This window comes from Symphalangus syndactylus, chromosome 15 (assembly GCF_028878055.3).
Source record: "Symphalangus syndactylus isolate Jambi chromosome 15, NHGRI_mSymSyn1-v2.1_pri, whole genome shotgun sequence".
In the NCBI taxonomy this organism is placed as follows: Eukaryota; Metazoa; Chordata; class Mammalia; order Primates; family Hylobatidae; genus Symphalangus; species Symphalangus syndactylus.
Window position 1 is genome coordinate 19,772,860 of NC_072437.2, and position 19,760 is coordinate 19,792,619.

The 19,760-nt window shown below is 48.6% G+C and overlaps 2 protein-coding genes across 11 annotated transcripts in view; one reads left to right on the forward strand and one right to left on the reverse strand.

The window, feature by feature from the left end:
• GGACT (gamma-glutamylamine cyclotransferase) overlaps nt 1-9,482 on the forward strand; it is a 61,109-nt gene extending 51,627 nt beyond the window's left edge. For all 3 annotated transcript variants that reach the window (XM_055244200.2, XM_055244199.2, XM_055244198.2), the window contains exon 3: nt 7,067-9,482. In XM_055244200.2, the coding sequence (XP_055100175.1) occupies nt 7,077-7,538 (462 nt within the window). In that variant the 5' untranslated portion in view covers nt 7,067-7,076 and the 3' untranslated portion in view covers nt 7,539-9,482. The remainder of the gene's footprint in view (nt 1-7,066) is intronic.
• PCCA (propionyl-CoA carboxylase subunit alpha) overlaps nt 9,224-19,760 on the reverse strand; it is a 452,191-nt gene continuing 441,654 nt past the window's right edge. For all 8 annotated transcript variants that reach the window (XM_055244179.2, XM_055244183.2, XM_055244186.2 and 5 more), the window contains 2 exons: nt 11,902-11,979; nt 9,224-9,564 (listed from right to left, as the gene is read on the reverse strand). In XM_055244179.2, the coding sequence (XP_055100154.1) occupies nt 9,496-9,564; nt 11,902-11,979 (147 nt within the window). In that variant the 3' untranslated portion in view covers nt 9,224-9,495. The remainder of the gene's footprint in view (nt 9,565-11,901; nt 11,980-19,760) is intronic.

The window sequence follows — 19,760 nt, forward strand, 5'->3', positions numbered from 1 at the left end:
GGCTTCACTGGTAAATTCTACCAAACATTTACAGAATTCACACCAGTCCTCCTGAAACTCTTCTAAAGAATGAAGAAGAAGGAACATTTCAGTGTTGAGCATCACCCTGATACTAAGGCCAAAGACACTCCAAGAAAGAAAACTACAGACTAATATTCTTGATGAAGATTGATGCCAAAATCCTAAACAACACACTAGCAAACAGAATTCAACAACACATTAAAAGGATTATATGCAATGGCCAAGTGGGATTTATTCCTGGAATGCAAGGACGTTTCAATATAAGAAAATCAATCAATGTAATACACTACATTAACAGAATGAAGGAAAAAACACACAGTCACTTCAATTGATACAGAAAACGCATTTGACAAGATTCAGCACAACTTCATGATAAAAAACACTCAACAAAGGAACAGAAGGAAATTACCTCAACATCATAAAGGCAATATATGAAAAGCCCACAGCTAACATGATACTCAGTGATGCCAGAATGAAAGCTTTTCTTCTAAGATCAGGAACAAGAAAAGGATGCTGCTTTCATCAATTCTATTGAACATAGTTCTGGGAGTCCTAGCTGGAGCAGTCAGGCAATAAAAAATTTAAAAGGCATCCAAGTCAGAGGTAAGAAGTAAAATTAACTCTATTTGTAAACAATATGGTCCTGTATAGAAAATGTAAAAATTCCACCTTAAAACTTTTAGAACTAATAAGCAAATTCAGTGAAGTTGCAGGAGATAAAATTCACACAAATAATTATTGCATTTTTATACACTAACAATAAGCAATCTGAAAAGACAAACTATTCCATTTATGATAGCATCAAAAAGAATAAAATACTTAGGAATAAATTTAACCAGGCAGGCAAGATGTGTACACTGAAAAGTACAACACATTGCTGAAAGCAATTAAAGAGGACACAAATAAATGGAAAAACATCCCATGTTCATGGATTGGAAGACAATATTGTTCAGACGTCAGTACTTCCTAAAGTGATCTACAGATTAATGCAATCCTTTAATGCAGAAAGAGGAAAACCCAATCCAAAAATTTATATGGAAATATCAAAGGACCTTAAATAGATAATGTGATCTTGAAAAAGAACAATGTTGGAGGTCTCATACTTCCTGACTTCAAAACTTACCATAAAGTTGCAGTAATCAAAATAGCATAGAACAGGAATTCCTCCTTATCTGTGGTTTTGCTTTCCATGGTTATTGTTTCATGGGTACAAAGTTTCAGTTTTGCAAGATGAAAAGGTTCTGGAGACCTTTTTCACAACTCAAATATACTTAACACTACTGAACTGAACACTTAAAAATAGTTACGATAAATTTTGTTATGTGTATTTTATCACAATTTTTAAAACTCTACAAATTAAAAAACAGGAAATACAGAGAAGGATTTGGTTTATCAGATAAAATTTAAAACAAGTAGGGAACAAAAAGCATAGGGAAGTGCAGGGTGCTTTGCAAACCATCTCTGCCATTGCAGAGCCTGAGTTCTACACCATACTTGACAGGGTCACCTCCCTTGGGCCTTGGGGTCACTGCAAGTGACAGAGCCAGAGAGGCTTTTGGACTCCAGCAGACCCAGGTTCAGTTCCTGCTGCTGCCTCTCACCAGCTCTGGGCCAGAGCCCTCATCTTAGTTTCTTCATCTGTTAAATGAAGATAATACCACCTACTTTACAGAGTTGAGAGCATTAAATAAACTGAGATGACACAGGCTACTTAGTGCGGGACCCAGTACACCCAGGTGAACCTCCATCATCGGTAAGCAAGGTCCCAGAAGTCCTTGCTGGGAATTAGCCTTCTTCAGAAACACCATCTTCCAACTCTCTTCTCCTCCTACCTCTGTCCTAAGCCTGCTTGTCCACTCTTGGATGAAATATTTTTCTTCCTTTGCAGTTGAATCCCCGGAATAGTGAAAACAATGACCATTGCGTGCCGAGTACCTGCTGTGTCCTGGCTTCTTACAACTCTGTTCCAAAGTCTGTGCTTCTTCTATAGGACTGTTCTCACTTCTTTCCATTTTGCAAGTTCTCAGCCTGGCGGCAGTCTCCCTGCCCGAGTGGATGGTGCTGCCACCTCTTACTGAAGGAGCGGTTTCTGAGGGAGAGTGCCTGTGCTGTGCAGCTGTCTCCCACGAGGCGCCCTCTGACAAGTCTGTCTTCTGTCTCCCCTCAATGACACTGTGGCTTCATGGAGTCTCATTGCATGCCCAGCGCTTAGCACAGGGCATCCCTGCATGGCTGTGTTAGCCTTTCCTTTTCCTGCAAGTGCTGCCTCGTCTTTCCTTTCTCTCGTCTCAGCAGCAGGAAGAGCAAGTCCTTTCTCTGCCTCCCCGCTGCCTGACTCCTTCAGCTATCACCAGCCATCCCCTCTACCCAGCCCTCACTCTGGTGCCACAATTGCTACTTTCCTGGCTTCTTCATGGGGACCTGACATACCCTTGAGTCTCCTATACCTGAAGAAAACCTCCTTGCCATCCTTCTAAGCAAGCAGTTTCTGTCTTGTCGCTTCCCTTCTGGCTCACATCAAGTCTCTCAGAGGAAGGGGCTAGGGCTGGCGGTGCAGCAAGGGAGAAGACGGAGGACAGGCCCTGTGTCCAGCTTCCTCCTAAATGCTACTCAAACGACCCACAAGGACAGTGGAGGAAAGCGGGCGACATGCTTCTGGAAGACGGAAAACAGAAGTGAGTGACAGCTGACTTAGCCTAGAGACACCCAAAACTTAAGCTCCTGCACAGTGAGAGGCCGACAAGCAGTCAGCTGAGCAGTGTCTGCAACGCTGGAGGAGTCCAGAACCGCAGGCCACAGAGGCAAGGACAGGCCAAGAAACAGAAAGGCTGGGAGTGTGCCCAAGGTGCAGGGAGACCCCACTGCCTCCCCTCACACCTGGCAGAGGACGGCGGGTTCCTTTCTGGAGAGCTTGACAAGAACACCTCCGTGCTGGGGACACAGGCCTAGCTGAGTGGTGGTGAGGTGGCACCCTGAAAACGAGCACTGGGGGAAAGTGCAGAGCTCCCAGCGCCTCTCCCCAGAGCCCTGTGTGAGGCCTGCCACCTGACAGAGCTCAGCCTCACTTCCAAAGAGTGGCTCAGCTTTTCCAGCCAAGGTCACATGTAAAGAAAATCTCTTGAAACACAGATACCAAAACAGAGAAAAGAGGGAGTTAGGAGAAATGGAGGCAATGAAGGGAATGAAGAAAACTTAAAAAAAAAAAAAAAAGTATTGAGCCTGTGAATGAACAGGAAGTTGAAAAAATATATATTGGAAATATCATGGCAAAAAAAATTCTAATAGAAGAAATGTAAGATAAAGCAGAATATAAGATAGACCTGGAGGAAAGGAGAAAATAAGAGCATTGGAGGCTGAAATCAGGACCTCCACTGCCAGAATATTGGGAGAGCCAGAAAGAGAACAAAGAGGAAGGAGGGGGAAGAAAATGCCCCCTGCAATCCAGGATAAGGAGCATTCAATGCAAACAGAGTCTACATCATCAGAAAATTCTAGACTCTGAGGGATAAAAGGAAGCCCTTAAGAGCCTCCAGGGAAGAGCTCGAGTCACACACAGGGGACCTGGATCACAGCGCACTGACTTCTCTGCAAGAACTCGGAAAGTTAGAAGACCATGAAGAAATGTCTTTAAAGTTCTGAGGGAAATGATTTCCAGAATCCTCTACCCAGCCACGTTATTAACCAAAAGTGGGAGCGAATACACTTCAGCAAAATGTGGCCGTCATCCCAGCCAGAGGACGGGACAGGAATGAGGGTGGCCTGGATGGCAGCGACACAGAGAGCCCAGACTAGAGCAGGCAGGGAGGACCTTCCAGCTGATGGTCAGGACCCGGGTTCTGGCCATGCTCTCAGAAAATGTGAGGCTGAATTACAATCCTAGAAACTAAGCAAAATGCAAAATAAAAAAAAAAAACCTGAAGCAATGTTTAATTTCAAGAAAAACAAAAAGTTATCCAAGAAAGGAAATGTAATCACAGTATGCTCTGTGTCTTAGCCAAGAGCCGTGTTTGCATGGTTCTAATGCCGAAATAGATGTGGGTCGGGAGGATGGTGGGATGTGGTAGGAGAGCCAGGGGTCAGGCTTCTACAGTGACGACAGCAGCGGCACACGCTACATGTCAACAGATCACACAGGACCATGTGTGTTGGTACCCACCGCGGTCTCCGAGGCAGGCTGCTACTGTGACTTCAGTTTACAGTTGAGGAAGCTGAGGCACAGAGAGGTTATATGATCTGCCTAAAGTCACACAGTTAAAGTCTGTGCTTTAGAACCACTATGCTCACCCACTTTTTGAGTAGAAGGGCAAAGATATGATTTAAGACATCAAGAAGTAGCAGTGTAAGTAACAATATGGAGATAAATGCCGAACACAACAGTTAAAAGCTTTAAAAGTGTTGCCTCCAGGGAGTGGAAAGGGGTAGGAAACTTCGTTTTTCTTATAAAGCAATCTATTGACATTATGGACACATGCCATTTTTAAAAACTGCATCCAGGAAAGCCAGGCAGGCACCTGGCCATGGAGAGCTGGTCTGCAGTGTGACTACGGCCCTGCCCGGCTGGCTGGTCCTAGATCGCCACCAGCCTGGGACTCGGCTTCCTCACCTGCAGGTGCTGGACCAAACGGTTTCCAAGTTCTCTTCTGGCTCTTCATGTTCCAGCAACAAACAAGACCAGTGATTTAGAGAGCACGTGTGCTGTAACGACAACCAGACAGAGTGACGTAACAGACTGAGTAGGCCCTGCCTACTACTCCTGCCCCCTCCAGGTCAGGCGCTGGTGGGGGCAGGAGCCACCTGGATGAGGGGAGAGAGGGTGCAGGAGATGAGGTGAGAGAGTTGAGTCTGCAGCAGGAGATTGACAAGGACCCTCTGGGTGGTGCACTGGGGACAGGCTCCAGGGGAACAAAGACGCCAGGGATGCAGGCAGGCATTGGAGGAGGAGAGCAGGGTGGGAGACGTGGCAGGGGAAGCGCTGATGGGTCTCGCTGGGGGCTGGGATGCAGGTGTGGGGAGGGACATGAGTCCTTCCAAATGCTGAGTCCCCAAGGCAGCTGCACAGCAGGATCCAGACCATCATCACCCCCCAGGTGCTCGTCTTTTGGGATGGCTCCTTGCCTGCTGTTGTAGACAGCCGCTTCCATCCAGTGCCCTCTCCAGACACCAGCGCTGCTCTCAGCCGGTGCCTTTTGTCATTTTCTCATACACCCCCGCTCGTTTTCCCCAGCAGCCGAGTCCTGGCAATTTTAGGCCTGAGCACTTTTCTATTCTCTTCCTTCAGTACAGTCCTACCCCAGGTTCTCCTTAATTCACATCTCAACTTTCCTATCCCAGCATGCCCCCCAGGTCTAATCTGTGTCCCCACACTGGCTAGGGTGTCCCAGGGCTATCACATGGCCAGGCCCACAGGGCACACATATCTGGCTAGCCTTGTGTTTTTCCCACGGCCACACCTTTCCTAGTGCAATGTGCCTGAAATCTGGGGAATACTGATGTTGCACAGGCTGGTGACAGAACCAAGAGGCAGCAGACGTGCCTCTTGAGCAAAATTAGGCCTAGCGCCCCCAGAGCAGCTCGTTTGCTGAGAAGAAAACAGAAGTCCCATGAGTTCAGTGTGACTTCTTCAGTTTCTTCAGGGTCCACTTGTCCACATGATTGGTGGCAAGTGCTGGTGTCTGGGGCCATTTCTGGCGGGTTACGAGCCGCTGCTGGTACCCGGATAGCCGCATTTGTTTTCCTGCACCTGCGGTCCCGTCTACAAAGCCCATCTCAAGGAGTCGCCCCACAGGCTGTCACCTCATGGCAGGGGCACACAGGGCAGCGGAGTGAGGGGCCCGGGAGAGCGGCCCCTTTAATGTTCATTTCCATTTCTGTTTGAGTCACTTTCACGCAAATCACTTCTATCCTTATGTAACAGTCTGTGGCCCAGACCCAGGCAAGTGGTAAATATTTACCTTCATGCTGGAGCCAAGATCGCTGCGGGGAGTCCCGTGAAGCACCACTGCCCTCCAAGACCTTGGAAAGGGAAACACCAGAAGGTGTGGGTGCTGAGCTCCGCTGCGTCAGACTGCCAGGACCCGAGTGGAACTCAGTGCTGAAACCTGGGTTCTCACTGCAGCTGGATAGCAGGTGGTTACAAAATTATATGTACTTTTTGGCTTATTTCTAGTTTTTCTATAATAGTTACTGGCAATTTTCAAAGTCCTTTAAGAAACATTGAAAACTGCTCAAGAAAATGACAGTTCTGCAGGGCTCAGGTAGCAGGGCAGGCTGTTGGGACAGGTTTGACAGACTGTCCTAATACAAGGAGCGCCTTTTCCCAGATCAGCAGCTCTAGAGGGCGGCGGCCTTGCCTGGAACCTCCGCAGCCTCCGCGGCCACCACACAAGGGCTGAGAACAGTGAGGTATGGCCTGTGCGGGGCTCAGGAGCAGGGGTAGCTGCTCACCTGGACAGGGCATCTTCTGGCCTTGAGCTGCTACGATGGGGGTAGGGGTTGGGAAGGGTGGAAGGCTGGTGCCCTCAGGGAGTCGGGGAGGCTGCGCAGTCAGCAGGTCAGGACTGTGTTCCTCAGAGAAGGGTGGCCTGTGCAGGCAAGGCAGGGCTGCCCCTGCAGGGCTGAGGAGCATTAGTCCATCCAGGTGGTGTGGGGAGGCTGCGGGCGCGGTCCTCCTGCCCAGAACGCCAGGTGTCCTGTCTGCTACAGACACATCAAGGAAGTCACCAATGTGTGCCCCTTTCTCTAGCCTAGGGATTGGCAAGCGACACCATGCCCACAGGTTAGAGCCGACCTGGTGCCCGTTTGTGAACAGCCCACAAGCTAGGAATGGCTTTCACATGTTTAAATGGCCGAAAGTCAACATATCTCATGATGTGTGAAAACTAGGCCATTCTCATCTGCGTCGGTAAGTAACGCCTTTTCTGAGCACAGCCAGGCGCATTCAGGTGGTGCGGCCCCAGTGGAGGCTCTGTGGGCCGGGAGCCGGGTCCCAGGTGCAGACACAGAGGTCCCACTGCGGGCTAACCTGTGGCTTCTCCTCTCTCCGCAGCTCCGCCCGGATGGCCCTCGTCTTCTTGTACGGCACCCTGAAGCGGGGTCAGCCCAACCACAGGGTCCTGCGGGACGGCGCCCACGGCTCCGCAGCCTTTCGGGCGCGCGGCCGCACGCTGGAGCCCTACCCGCTGGTGATCGCGGGGGAGCACAACATCCCGTGGCTGCTGCACCTGCCCGGCTCGGGGCGCCACGTGGAGGGCGAGGTCTACGCAGTAGACGAGCGGATGCTGCGCTTCCTGGACGACTTCGAGAGTTGCCCGGCCCTGTACCAGCGCACGGTGCTGCGGATACAGCTGCTGGAGGACCGGACCCCGGGCGCAGAGGAGCTGCCGGCGCCCACCGCAGTGCAGTGCTTCGTGTACAGCAGGGCCACCTTCCCGCCGGAGTGGGCCCAGCTCCCGCACCATGACAGCTACGACTCCGAGGGGCCGCACGGGCTGCGCTACAACCCCCGGGAGAACAGATAAGGGGGATGGGCAGGGTGGGCCTAGGTTTGAGAGCCCTGAGGCTCCAAGATGCCCCCAGCCCATGCTGGGTGAAGGCGGAAGCAGAACAGGGCCCTTTCCAACGAATCTGCGGGAAAAGGAACCAATCTTTCAGTGGCAGCTGATTTTACAAATAATGTTGAGACATGAATAGTAAGGTGCTTCCCTCCCATCTTTCCACCTGGTAAGAAAAATTTAGGATTTTAATTCCCCTAAATGACATTCAGAGAACTCGTGTTATGCCTAATTCTTCTTCTGCTCCTCTTCCTCCTCGTGTTGTTTTTGTTGTTGGCTGTGCTTTGAGCTCAAGATAATATTTAGGATCAGTGTAAAGACTTGGTGTTGCCGCTAGATTTTAGCAGCCCTACTATACTGATTCTGGCCTGTAGCCCCTGAGAAAGCCGATTTTACACGGCTGGGTAGAATTTGTAAAAAAGATCCACAGGGCAAGCATGCTGTACATCAGAGTGCGTATAGCACCTTTATAATTTTCAGATCAGGCTTCACAACAAATATTAAAGATTATTTAAATTTGAAGTCGATGTTTTGGGAAATCAGATATAAAAGTTGGTACTGTGTTTGACCCCCACGTTTTTTGGTATACTTATTTGGTAGAAGGCTCTTTACATTCTGATCTAGCAAAATAATGAACAGCCACTTAACGGGAGACACAGCTGAGCGCCTGGACTTCAAGTGGCAGTTTATCTGAGCCCAGATCTCAGTAGCCAGACCCCGTCCCTGTCCCCTGAAGGGAGAGCATTTGGGAGTGGTCCTTTCAAAGAAGAGCCAACGCATTAGTAATTTGTTCTTCAGGCCTGACAGAAGCTTAGCTTCCAAACACAAACAGCACTTAAAATAATTTTAGCAAGGCACGAAGTACCAATTACTACCCACCTCCATCTGATAATTGTCAGCATCGATTCAACTCGGTGCACGGCTCTTTGCCTCTGCTTCCCAGCAAAGTCTGAAATGTATTCCAAGAATTTCAGAACCAAATGAAAATGCAGCTGCTGTGATCCTTAGTAACCTCGTTCTCTGTTGGGAGAGCTCACTTACTCTTCAACTTAATGGCAGACTGTGATCGCTAACTGCATCTGGCACAAAAACATGATCATTATTTTTTAGCTTCTTTTGCTTAATTGGAAACTTGCTTCACAAAAAAAAACACAAAAAGGCTACGATGGGTCTCAGTTGATGAGCTCGTGGCGGCCCTGTGCTTGATGGGGTGGGTGAGGCAGCCCAAGCTCCTTGTGACTGCCCTGGCTTCTGCAATGGGGAAGGGACGAGGCAGCGCGTTCATCCTCAAAACAGTGGAGACAGCACCCCCGGCCAACCAGGAAGCTTCAAGGTGACCTCCAGGGGGGTCAGCCACCAACACTACACCCACATAGAGACACAGCAGGAAAGGGATTGCCAAAATCTGCACTTGCAGTCTCTGGTCCTTAGGAAGTTATGAAAATCAGCACCAGGAGTGAGGGCCTCACTTCCAGAAGTAGTAAGCCAATCAGATGAAAAAATGGCAAGTGCTAATTTAATAAAGCAAGGCAGAGAACTGACATTTATATCAATATCTCTTAAAAGGATCACAAAGAAATGCTGGTAGTCTACTGGCAGAGCCTGTCGCCTATGTGTACATTGTCTTCATTCAAAGAAAGGGCAAACTAATATTTAGACAAATGCTCAGTTTTATTGATTTAATAATTTTGACACTAGGAAATCTCACAGCAGAAGTACAAATCATATGTACAAGTATTTATATCAGTGAAAATTTCCATTGGTGATTTTTTGGCAGAATACTGGTCTTGACTCTGTGGAATAAATGACGACGCAAACGTAGCTGCACAGGGGTGTTCCTGTAAAATGCTTGAATCAATTGTGTGTGAAAGCATCATGCAAATGGCTAATTAAATTGGGTGATGACTGAAAGGTTATAAATCCTTCATTCCAGCTCCACGAGCAGATCCCCTTCTCCAACTGTGTCTCCAGCTTGGCAGTGCACAGATTTCACCTTCAATTTTGAAAAATGCAGGGGGAGGGGAGAGTAAGAATTAGTAACCAGAACCAAGAGGCAGCAGGCTCCTAATCCATTTCTAGAAACACAGAGTCCTGCAGGCTCAGCAGCACAGGTACAAGCCACCCCACCGGAGCCCATCGAAGGGACCCTGGTGAACAGGGAGGCGCCATGGTGGCCGTGGCTCACCCCTCCCCTCTCCCGTCTCCTCTGTCCTCGGCACCCTCACAGTGGCCGGCCTGAGGGCTGCTCTCCGGAGCACTTGCGCTGTGGCCTGCGCTCTGGCCCCTCGCACTGGGCACCTTCAGGTCTAGGCGGGCTCTTCACTGCCAGCCAGGTGAGTTCTAAACCCTAGCCTCCCTCTCTGTGGTTTTTAGGTTGTGGAAATGTTCTCTGAGAATTAATGGAATACTTGGTGTAAAAGAAAAAAAGGAACAAAACACACGACAGTCAGATCAGCGGCTGAGTAAGAGGAGGACCTCCCTAGCCTGGGCGGCACCTTCCTTCTGAAGGGAAATGGAGTCCTTGGCAGGTGGGGCTGTGCGGTCGCCCTTTCCAGCACCATGGGGGTGTGGAACTGTGCCTTTTTGTCCTACCGGTTTCAGTCAATCTTTATCAAGTTTTGCTTTCCCAAGTTTGTGTTCTGACTTAAAATTAGCAAGGAGGGGGTTGAGGTGGGGAAGAGACAGTCATTAGACTTCTTGGAGGCTCTTGCTTGGGCCTGAAAATGAAAATTGGGTTAGAACTAATCGGCCACTGCAGATGCTGCTTGGACTGAAGAGGCTGCTTTCCACAGGGCTCCTGCCTCCATTTAGCAGCCCTGCTAGAGGACGCAGTGTTAGTGATGCAGCGATGACCTGAGGAGAGGATCTGGTTCCTTTGTGAGCTTGTTTTCTCTGGGAGGAAAAGTGGCCGCGCAGGTAGGAACCAGGGCCTGCTGCTTTGCACGGAGGCTTCGGGCCACTTCTGCTCTTCCTGGCTGGGTTGGAACTGAGAGGCCTGGGGACGGGGAGAGGTGAATGGAATGCACAGGAAGGCTCCAACCAGGAGGGGTGAGGGGGACCTAGGCCACGAGGACAGGAAACCCACTACCGCATGACACCACGCCCCTTCAGAGAACTGAGGCCAAGTTCAATTCTGCACTAGCACCTCAGACCTGCAGCACAGGGCCCTTGGCATGCGGCGGACACATGTTCTCGGTCCCCCACAACTAGGCCAAGTAATCATCATGGATGGGTGTCGTGACACTAGGGCAGCACAAATGTTAAATCCCAAAGAACGGACACAAATTTTTACGTGAACAGAAACCAACATTTTCTTGTTCACTTTTTTAAAAAGTAGTTTAGAAAGAATTCCTTAAAAACACTGCAAATCATGCCATTCTACTCTCTACACCCCACCAACACAGTGCAACTGTCCACACCCCTCCAGACCGGCTGGCTGGGCTCAGGAGCCCCTGGCATACACCTGGGCCTCTGTTCTCCCAGCTGGGACCAGGCATGACATCCCCACTGCCCCTTCTCTGAGAATCCATTTCATTGCCTTCTGCAGTGACAGGGCATGAGACAGAGGTTGTGTGTCTCTCTGATGCAAACCTGGTTATGAACTGATGGATCTCTCTTTGCACCTGATGTCCCCAAGGCATGGCCACATGCAGAACATGGCCAGCCTTGCGCTTCCAATCATGCTTTCCGATGCAGATGCTTCCAAACCAAAACGGCCCTCAGAAAAGGATCATTTACCTACTAATGGCATCTTTTTAGTCTTTTTAGTCACAGGAAGAATAATGAAGTTATTGCTTAAAAGGACTTTTCTATTTTCTTCAAGAAAAAAATACACAAGTTTCACTATTAATGAATTTCAGTACTAATATTTTTTTCTCCCTAAATAATTAAGTCCCACATGTACATGGGGTTTCGGCTCCTCTTGATCTGCAACTGAATTGTTCTCTTTGTAGAGAAATTGTCTTGAAGAGTTACATTAATTTTTGCAATCTGTAAAACCATTTCCTGCCGTGTCACCTAACTCTCAGATGACTAACTGCCTTCAAGACAGATGTAAACATTAAAAATTAAAGACCCCTTAATTTGAAAGACATTAAGGTGAAGAACAATTGTTCTTTGACTACCTGAACATAAAGCACAGACTTTTTGGAAGGCATGCTCTCCACGAGGCAGGGACGCATCAGGGCAGAATGCAAAAGCTCCCAATCCTAACGTCCTCTGTAGAAGCAAGGGGGAGAGGGCGCCTCTGTGGCCAAACCACCCATGATTCAAAGGTGGGCGTTCCTCCATCACAGGGCCAGCCTGGGCTGATGGGGACTTAGGGACTCACCGTGCCAGTTTTCCCAGCTGTCATACTATTCTGCATTTTCATGGCTTCAATCACACAAATTTCTTGACCTTCTGCTACCTGGAAAACAAAAATGGGCAGAAGTTTTAAAAGCATTCTAATTTTGCAATAACACTTAGGAATGAAGCCATTAAGAAATTCTTTGTCAAATGCCCCAAAATATGTGTCTATGAACAGCAGCAACAATCCCTAATGTTTCCTATTCCAAGCTCATCTTTAGGAACAGTAGAGAAAAGCCATTCTCTCTCTGATAAAGTCCTCGTTGGAAAAAAACAAAATCCCTGACCCTGGAGAACTGGGGACCCTGGCGGCAGGGCCTACCCTGGGGATCTCTGAGTCTGGCTCTGCCACTAACAGAGATGCTGGGAAATTGGAATGTTTTCCACTTACCTGAAATGTCCAGAATAGGCAAATCTCTACAGACAGACTCGAGGTTGCCTGGGGTTGAAGAGGGAAGGGGAGTCACTGCTGAAGGGTACAGGGTTTCTTTTGAGAGTGATAAAAATGTTCCAAAATTGATTGTGTTGACAACTACACAACTCTGAATTGACTGAAACCAGTGAATCGTACACTTTAAAGGGCTAAATTGTATGTGAATTACATCTCAGTATAGCTGTTACAAAAAAAAAAAAAAAACCACCACCAAATGTACACATTTCTGTCTATAGTCCCGGGGAGCTGGGAACAGCTCGGCCCTGGCGCCACGAGGACCACTGTCCCATCCTCTGCAGGACACAGCGAGTACCCAAAACAAGGCACAAGGCAGCTTCCGGAAAACCCCTCCAGACACGGGAATGACTTCCAGAGCTACATGCATTCCATGCTAGGAAACTGGGAGCGCCCACGGGCCTTTGCTCAGACTGTGTTCAGAGAAGCCAGGCTGAGCTGGGTGTAAGCCCACTGGGGTTAAGCCCGAGGCTTCCCTGCAGGAGTTAGCTGCAGCTGAAAACCATGCTGCGCACCCACTTCGCTCTGCCTCGATGGGTCAGCATCCTGAGCCGACCAGGTCTCTCTTTTGCCTCCCAGTCTTTGAAACGGGCAAGTCCAGGTTCCTAGGGCCATGGCTATGTGGTGTGGGTGGGTGTCCTGGCATGGGGCTCCTGGCCCTTCACACCACTGTGGCCATATTCGTCCAATGCCACAGAAGTGCCTAGAGAATGTTCTTTCCTGAAATCCCCAGATGATCTCCAAGTCCCCCTCTGGGCCCCCCGTGTGGCGCAAGCTGTCTTGCTGGCACTCTGGAGCGCCTGAGCCGATGTACTCTTTTCCTCTGCTGTTCAGGTGGTGGGCTGCTTTTTCCTGGCACAGAAATATAGGAAGAGAGACGATGCCAAGGCTTCGGCGCTGGCACGGAGGAGAGACACCGCGCTGAGGAGCTGGGCCTGGAAGCGCTGCTCGCGCTGCCCTTTTTGATTCATTTTCACCTGGCATCTGCATTCCAGGGAGAGCGAAGAATCGGCCTCGAGGGCTGTTTGCAGGGGGACGGGAGAGGCAGCGCAGAGACAATGCAGAGGCCCCCGTCAGGGATGTCAGAACAGTCACTCCCTCCAGTTGGCATTTTAGAGCCTTTTTTCTCTCTTCAAAGGCAGGCAGAGACCAGGGAAGCTAGGAGCAGGTCCAGTTCACTGCAGCACACCTGCCAGCCAGCGCCACACAGGGGACCCTGGAAGCCTGGCTGTGTCCTCTTAGAAGCTGGACTCACTGTGACCGACTCTGACCTAGGACTGAGCACTCAGGCAACAGGACCGGGGACTCTGGGAAATGGATCCGAGACTCAACAGAACATGGTAGAAATGCCATCCAAAAATGAGGAGTCCACCCTCCCGCTCTGGGCACTGTTCTCTCTCCAGGTGGAGGAGCTTCCTGGGGACTGCATGCCGGCCTCCCACACACCCACCCAGCCCTTCCTCTGCAGGCATCTGAGGGCCCGGGACTGGCCAGAGCCCCGTCCCCCCGCCATGCACATTGGCTTCACATGGGTGGCACAGCCCCTGCCCTCTCTGCCAGTAGGTGTGCCCTTGCACCACACGTCCCCTCCCATCCCCTTGCTCAGAATCTGCGGGCTAGACAAGCAGACAGCTCCTGCTTCTGTTTTACAGGATCTTCAAGTAAGCACATTAGCAACTAAACTGCAAATATGAAGAAATGCGGCCTGGGGATTTCCCAAGGTCACGCCAGGGGCAAAGGCCAGCCTGACCCGGCTACAGCTCTACTCTGGGCCCCGCCAGGGCCTGGGAGCAAGCGGGTGGTGGACAGGAGCTTAAGGGCTTCTGCTGTGGCTGCCACTGACCATCTTTCTGGCTGGCTCTGTGCTTCTAATGTGGGCTATTTGTAAAGAGGTAACGCACAGGTAACTGCAAGTGCTGGGTCCCCAGTTGTTCATCAGAACAAAACCTCGGATTTAGCCCGAGACAATCAGGAAAAGTGGGGAGGCCTGAAATTCAAATAGTCCTTCCGTCTGATTGTGAGAGTCCGGCAATTCAGTTCAAAGGACTTTAAAGAAGGCGTGTCCCCACTGAAGCGATCCCATCTTCTGCCCCACCCAAGCACAGCACTGAATCATAGAATTAGATCCTCCCTGCTCCATCCACCTTTCATTCCTGTTTCCCCTCCCTAGTTCCTCTCATGGTGTCTACTAGTCTACTTAGATTATTTAGCTCTATCCTATCTATCTAATCTATCTATCTTAGAGACAGAATCTCGGTCTGTTGCCCAGGCTGGAGTGCAGAGGCACCATCTCAGCTCACTGCAACCTCTACCTCCCAGGTTCAAGCGATTCTTCTGCCTCAGCCTCCTGAGTAGCTGGGATTACAGGCGTGCACCACCACACCCAGCCAATTTTTTGTATTTTTAGTACAGATAGGGTATCACCACATTGGCCAGGCTGGTCTCAAATTCCTGACCTCAAGTGATCCGCCCACACCTTGGCCTCCCAAAGTGCTGGGGTTACAGACGTGAGCCACTGTGCCCAGCCTAGATTATTTAGCTGTAAATGAAAAACTAACACACTTCTCTATTAATTTTGCACCATCTGTTTTGTAGACCGTTTTCCCTAATTCATCCCCAAAAGATGGTGCTTAAAAACTTCCTTGATGCCTTACAAAATAGTGAGATACATCTTGTTCAACAGAAACATGTTCTACCCCAGCACGCACACACACACACACACACACACACACACACCCACACACACACACACACGTGAGCTTAATTGAATTTCAACTTGTTTCATCCTTTGGAAAAAATCGAGTTGGAGAACCAAATGTGGTACAAACCGAATGTCAAAGAATGCAATGGAAACACAAACTACACCTGCCCCAGTCTGTGGGAAGAGGCTGGCACTCGAGGGCGTGCTCCAGGGATGGGTGGGCATTGAGCTGGGCTCCTTCCAACAATAGCAAAATGCCAGCACTCGGCCCTTGGGAGCAGGGGCTGTCACCTTAGGACTTTGGAGCCTTGCTCCCAGCAGTGCTGACTCTTGCAGAATGTGTCGCACACCGTGGAGTACACGCAGGGTACACCAGGGAGCTGGGCAGTGAGCCCAATGGTAGCAACACCTTCCGGATTGCCCGGGGTAGCTGGGAAGCCGAGCATTAACTGGGTGCGCAGAGAGGGCCCTCCAACATTCCATCTCCATCAGACGCCCCCATGTGCGGGGCCCATTCCTGCAGGATGTATGCGCACGCTTCTCCAACACTTTTGTGAATCATCTCATAAAGACTTAATGATTGTGACAGGATGTCTCCAATGTTGGGCTTACAAAATGGTCACAAGCCTCGCAAGTCTTTTTGATGAACCTAGTGGGCCTGATGTATTTCCCCGCTCCCTGTCTAATTGGTGTAAAGTTTGGAGGCCTGAATCCTGTATCTTTCATCCAGCTTATTGCATCCTCTCCTTTGACACGAGGTCAAGGTTCACATTCGCATCCGATTATCAGAGCGGCACTCATTAAGCGGGAGTCGGCCTTGCCCCAAATGAGGCTTGAGAGAAACCTCGGCCCATTTACTCAGCAGATTTTCGCCTGTCGCGGGGGCCCGAGTGTCACCCAGCGTTGCTCTGTGCTGAAGAGCTGCAGACACCTCCAGCTGATGATGAATTGTGAGTGATGGGAATCAAATCCCGTAAAGCCAGCTGCTTGCCATGGTCGGCAAAATGACTCTAATGGATATAGGCTGCCAATTTTCCAGTTTTACTGGCAAGTCTTCCAAGTGTAATTAAGGGAAGTTATAAATGATATGGAAATCTATCAAGTTCCATTTATTTTCAGAGGACTCTTTCCCCAGAGACTTTTATCTTCAAGCTTATAGTATGCTTTGTTGTGCTAATGATTTAAACCACTTCTTACTTCTGATTAAAGCCCCCAATATCCTTCTACCAAGTTCTCTTCACTCCTTCCACGAAGATTAAAAGACAGAGCACCTTCTCCCGCACATGCCCCCTCTCAGAAAACATGCTAAGACAGGGACACATTTGGCAATGCCGATCATTGAAACTGCAAACTGCCACGACCACGAAGAACGCTCAAAGAAAGTGCAGGAAGAAAAAGAGAAGAGAACGGGGGAAAAAAGACCACCAAACATAAAAGGAAGCCCCCACAAGCACAGACTTGAAAGCGGTGCTCAATACCAGATATTCATCAGAAGGTGGTGTAGCTCACTAATGTTATTTGATTTGGAATAAAAGCATGAAAATGATGGCAAAGGCCTAAAATTGGAGATGTAAAGGATGACTGCACAGTATTCCATTTCTCAATTTCATCCTTCAGAGCCACAAAATGGGGGTGATACAGTGAGTGGATGAGATTTACAGTAACAGCTGTGGTCTCCCACACAAGGGAGGCCCTTCTAATGGACTGAGGTCTGTTTGGAACAGACGGGGAGTAACAAAACAAGGTTCCCTATTAAGAGTGTGTAGTCGTATTTCTGATAAAGAAAATGACAAGGGAGTCAGGTCTCCTTTAAAACAGCCCCATCCTCTTTTTGTTGCCCAAACCCAGGGCTGTTTTAAAGGTGTTATCGTTGAGATAGAGGCCAGGGGACGTTCACAGCATCGAGTCTCCCCGCCCCCCAGGAAGCCCACTCTCTAGCAACTGTAAGGAATGCAGAGGAAACGGTGCCAGTGGCATATGGCTTTCCACTGTGCTAAACATTCATACAAAAGACAGGTTCATCAGTCATTGGAGTATCTGGATAAAAAATTAGCTCCTGATGGATGGTATTTTGAGCTTACCTGCTGCTAGTACATTACCAGAGAAACATAGGTTTTGAAACCCACATGACATTAGAAACTGCAGACCATGAAATACGACACGTGCAGGAGCACACGATGTAAGCCAGATTATACAAAATAATAAATAAGCTATTTAAACCCTCTGCCTAAAATTGGGCCCGCTGCAAGGAACCCTGGGTCACTTCTACGCAGGCCAATTAATGCACAGCATCTGCTGTACAGAAGCAGGGCATGAAGCACTTCCGAATGATTTCGGCAATTAAAAGAAAACTGTTTCCTGCCTGTTCAGACGGCAACTGTTTCGATGCAAGAGTGAGCACCAAATCACTGTGTGCAGCTGAAAAATTAAGTCCCCTTTTTGGGGAAGAAGGGTGGGTGGGAGGAAGAATTTTTATGGAAAAAGGAGGCTTCTTTTGTTGTCCTACATTCTGTGTTTTTCTGCCAAATTAGACAGAAGGCTCGGAGGGCTTACCAGCCCGCTGCAGTTTCCACTTCTGCAACGCCGGGCCACCGGAAAAACACGGATCAATATCAGCCCTGCTGACTATGCCACAAAAGTGAAAATCCCTCCATTTCATTGTTAAAGGCTGGTCTGCTTGGAACACAGGTGCCTGAATGCCACACATTTTAAGGCCCTTAGATCTGAAGAAAGGTTCAGTTAACAGTCACAAAAAAAGGCATCTCAGATTGAGTGAAAAGGCACTGCTCGCATCTGATTATATTAATAGCAACTTCCTCTGAGCCGGTAAGATAGGCTGGTAAATATCCCCTGATATTTCCTGAAAAAGAAACGTGTATTCACATCCCAACATCTTCATGTAAAGCGAGACGGGGAGGAGGCCACGGGAGACTGTAGTATTTGAGCAAGGATGGAACCATTATCAAATTACAAAGAGAGACCAGGCGGGCAGGAGACGTCCGCCCAGCCCTTCCTCCGGCTGAAGGCTCCTTTAATGGCCCATGCACGAGCGGCCTCACAATGGAGGGCGCGGGAACCCAGACGCCAACCGTCCAGCCCCGCTGCTGGCTTGGGACTTCAGGCACACATGCCATCTGCCTGGTGCTCCCCTTGTCTCTCGAGTGGGGCTCCCCAGAACTGGGCAGCACCCAAGGGGCTAAAGGTAAGAGTACAGACTTGTGGCCGATATAAAACAAGTCCAGTTTCTTTTAAAATTACTTAAAATGAAGAAAAATATGACTCCCTACTGCCCTCTAAGTTAGCTCAAAATCAGAGCCAAAGCCTACAGTTACAAAGAGAACTAGTGAAAACTGATGTCATTCACAATACCTTCGGAAATTAGCCTGGACCCTCTACCTTTGTGAAGCATGCTACTTGAAAGGGCTCTGTGAAAGGATGATTTTTTTGTAAACTTTTATTTTTATTAAAAGAGAAAAAGATAGTTTACATCTTGGTAAGGCTGAGAATGGTCACTTACAAAAATGTTGAAAACAAAGAAAACACACCTTCCACTCCCAAGCAGATCACTCCTGAATAATCAAATCAAACGCCAAGCTTGGAGAAGACTCTGCTATAATATTTAATATACTGATCCACATAAATATTTTTTATTTTATATTGATAATTATCATTGAGTATATTAAACTGTAAAAATTCCCAGATTGTTACCCCCAACAAAAACCAACTCTTAACATTTAAAAATAAATGTTATCTGGAAAAGATTAAAAGGCCAAATCCAGGGGGCGTCGTTACCTCTGAAGAAGACAGGACAGGAATGAGATGGAGGAGCTTGCCACAGGGGAACTTCATGTTATATGGAATGTTTCATTGTTAAATAAAATTCGAAACACATATGGAAATGGTGAACAGAGGGCACAGGAGTGCTTGTTGGATTCTTCTCTGTAACTTTCTGCATGTTTGTAGTATTTCATAATTTTAAAGTTTTATAAAATGTTAACAAATGCATGGATCTCTGTGTACATGCTGTGAGGTACAATCTGAGGTTTGGGTGAAAACTGGCATCTTGTCAAATAAACTGCTTGAGTAACTATTGCTATAAAACGTATAAATTTAATTATTGCAATTATTTTGTGATTGTAAATCAAGGTATCCAGAAACTGGAAAGTCTGTGAAGCAGCCAGGCTAGCCCCTCTGCCAGGGAAGGATGCAGTGAACGAGCCTGGGCTGCATGAGGCACACAAGCGCGATGCCAGGCAAACACCCGTCGGGAGGGCCCAGCCCTGCCTTCTCGTTAGGATACTTGAGAGCTTATGAAATTTTAAAATCTTGTTTAAGAAATAAAAAACAAAGGTATCTCACCAAGTTTGCCAGTTCTCCATGGTCGGCTATAAGCTCAGTTACATGAGGCTTAGAGACAAAGGGGAGGTGGGGACGTCATACTCTGAGATGGGATGGGGTGCCTGTGTCTTGTGGCCCTGACTGCGCACCTGCTTGGGAGCCTGCCCTGTCAAAAGAGCACGTGCAAGGAGGAAACAAAATCAGGGTGAGGTGTAAGTGGCGGTGCTACCGACGCTCACAATGTGATGCTTCCACTGGCACACTGTACAGTAGGCTGTTTCTTGCCTTTAAGGCGTTGTCCACAAGAGGAACAACCGCAAACACCTCACTGTCCCCTGCTAAAGGTCAATTCCAT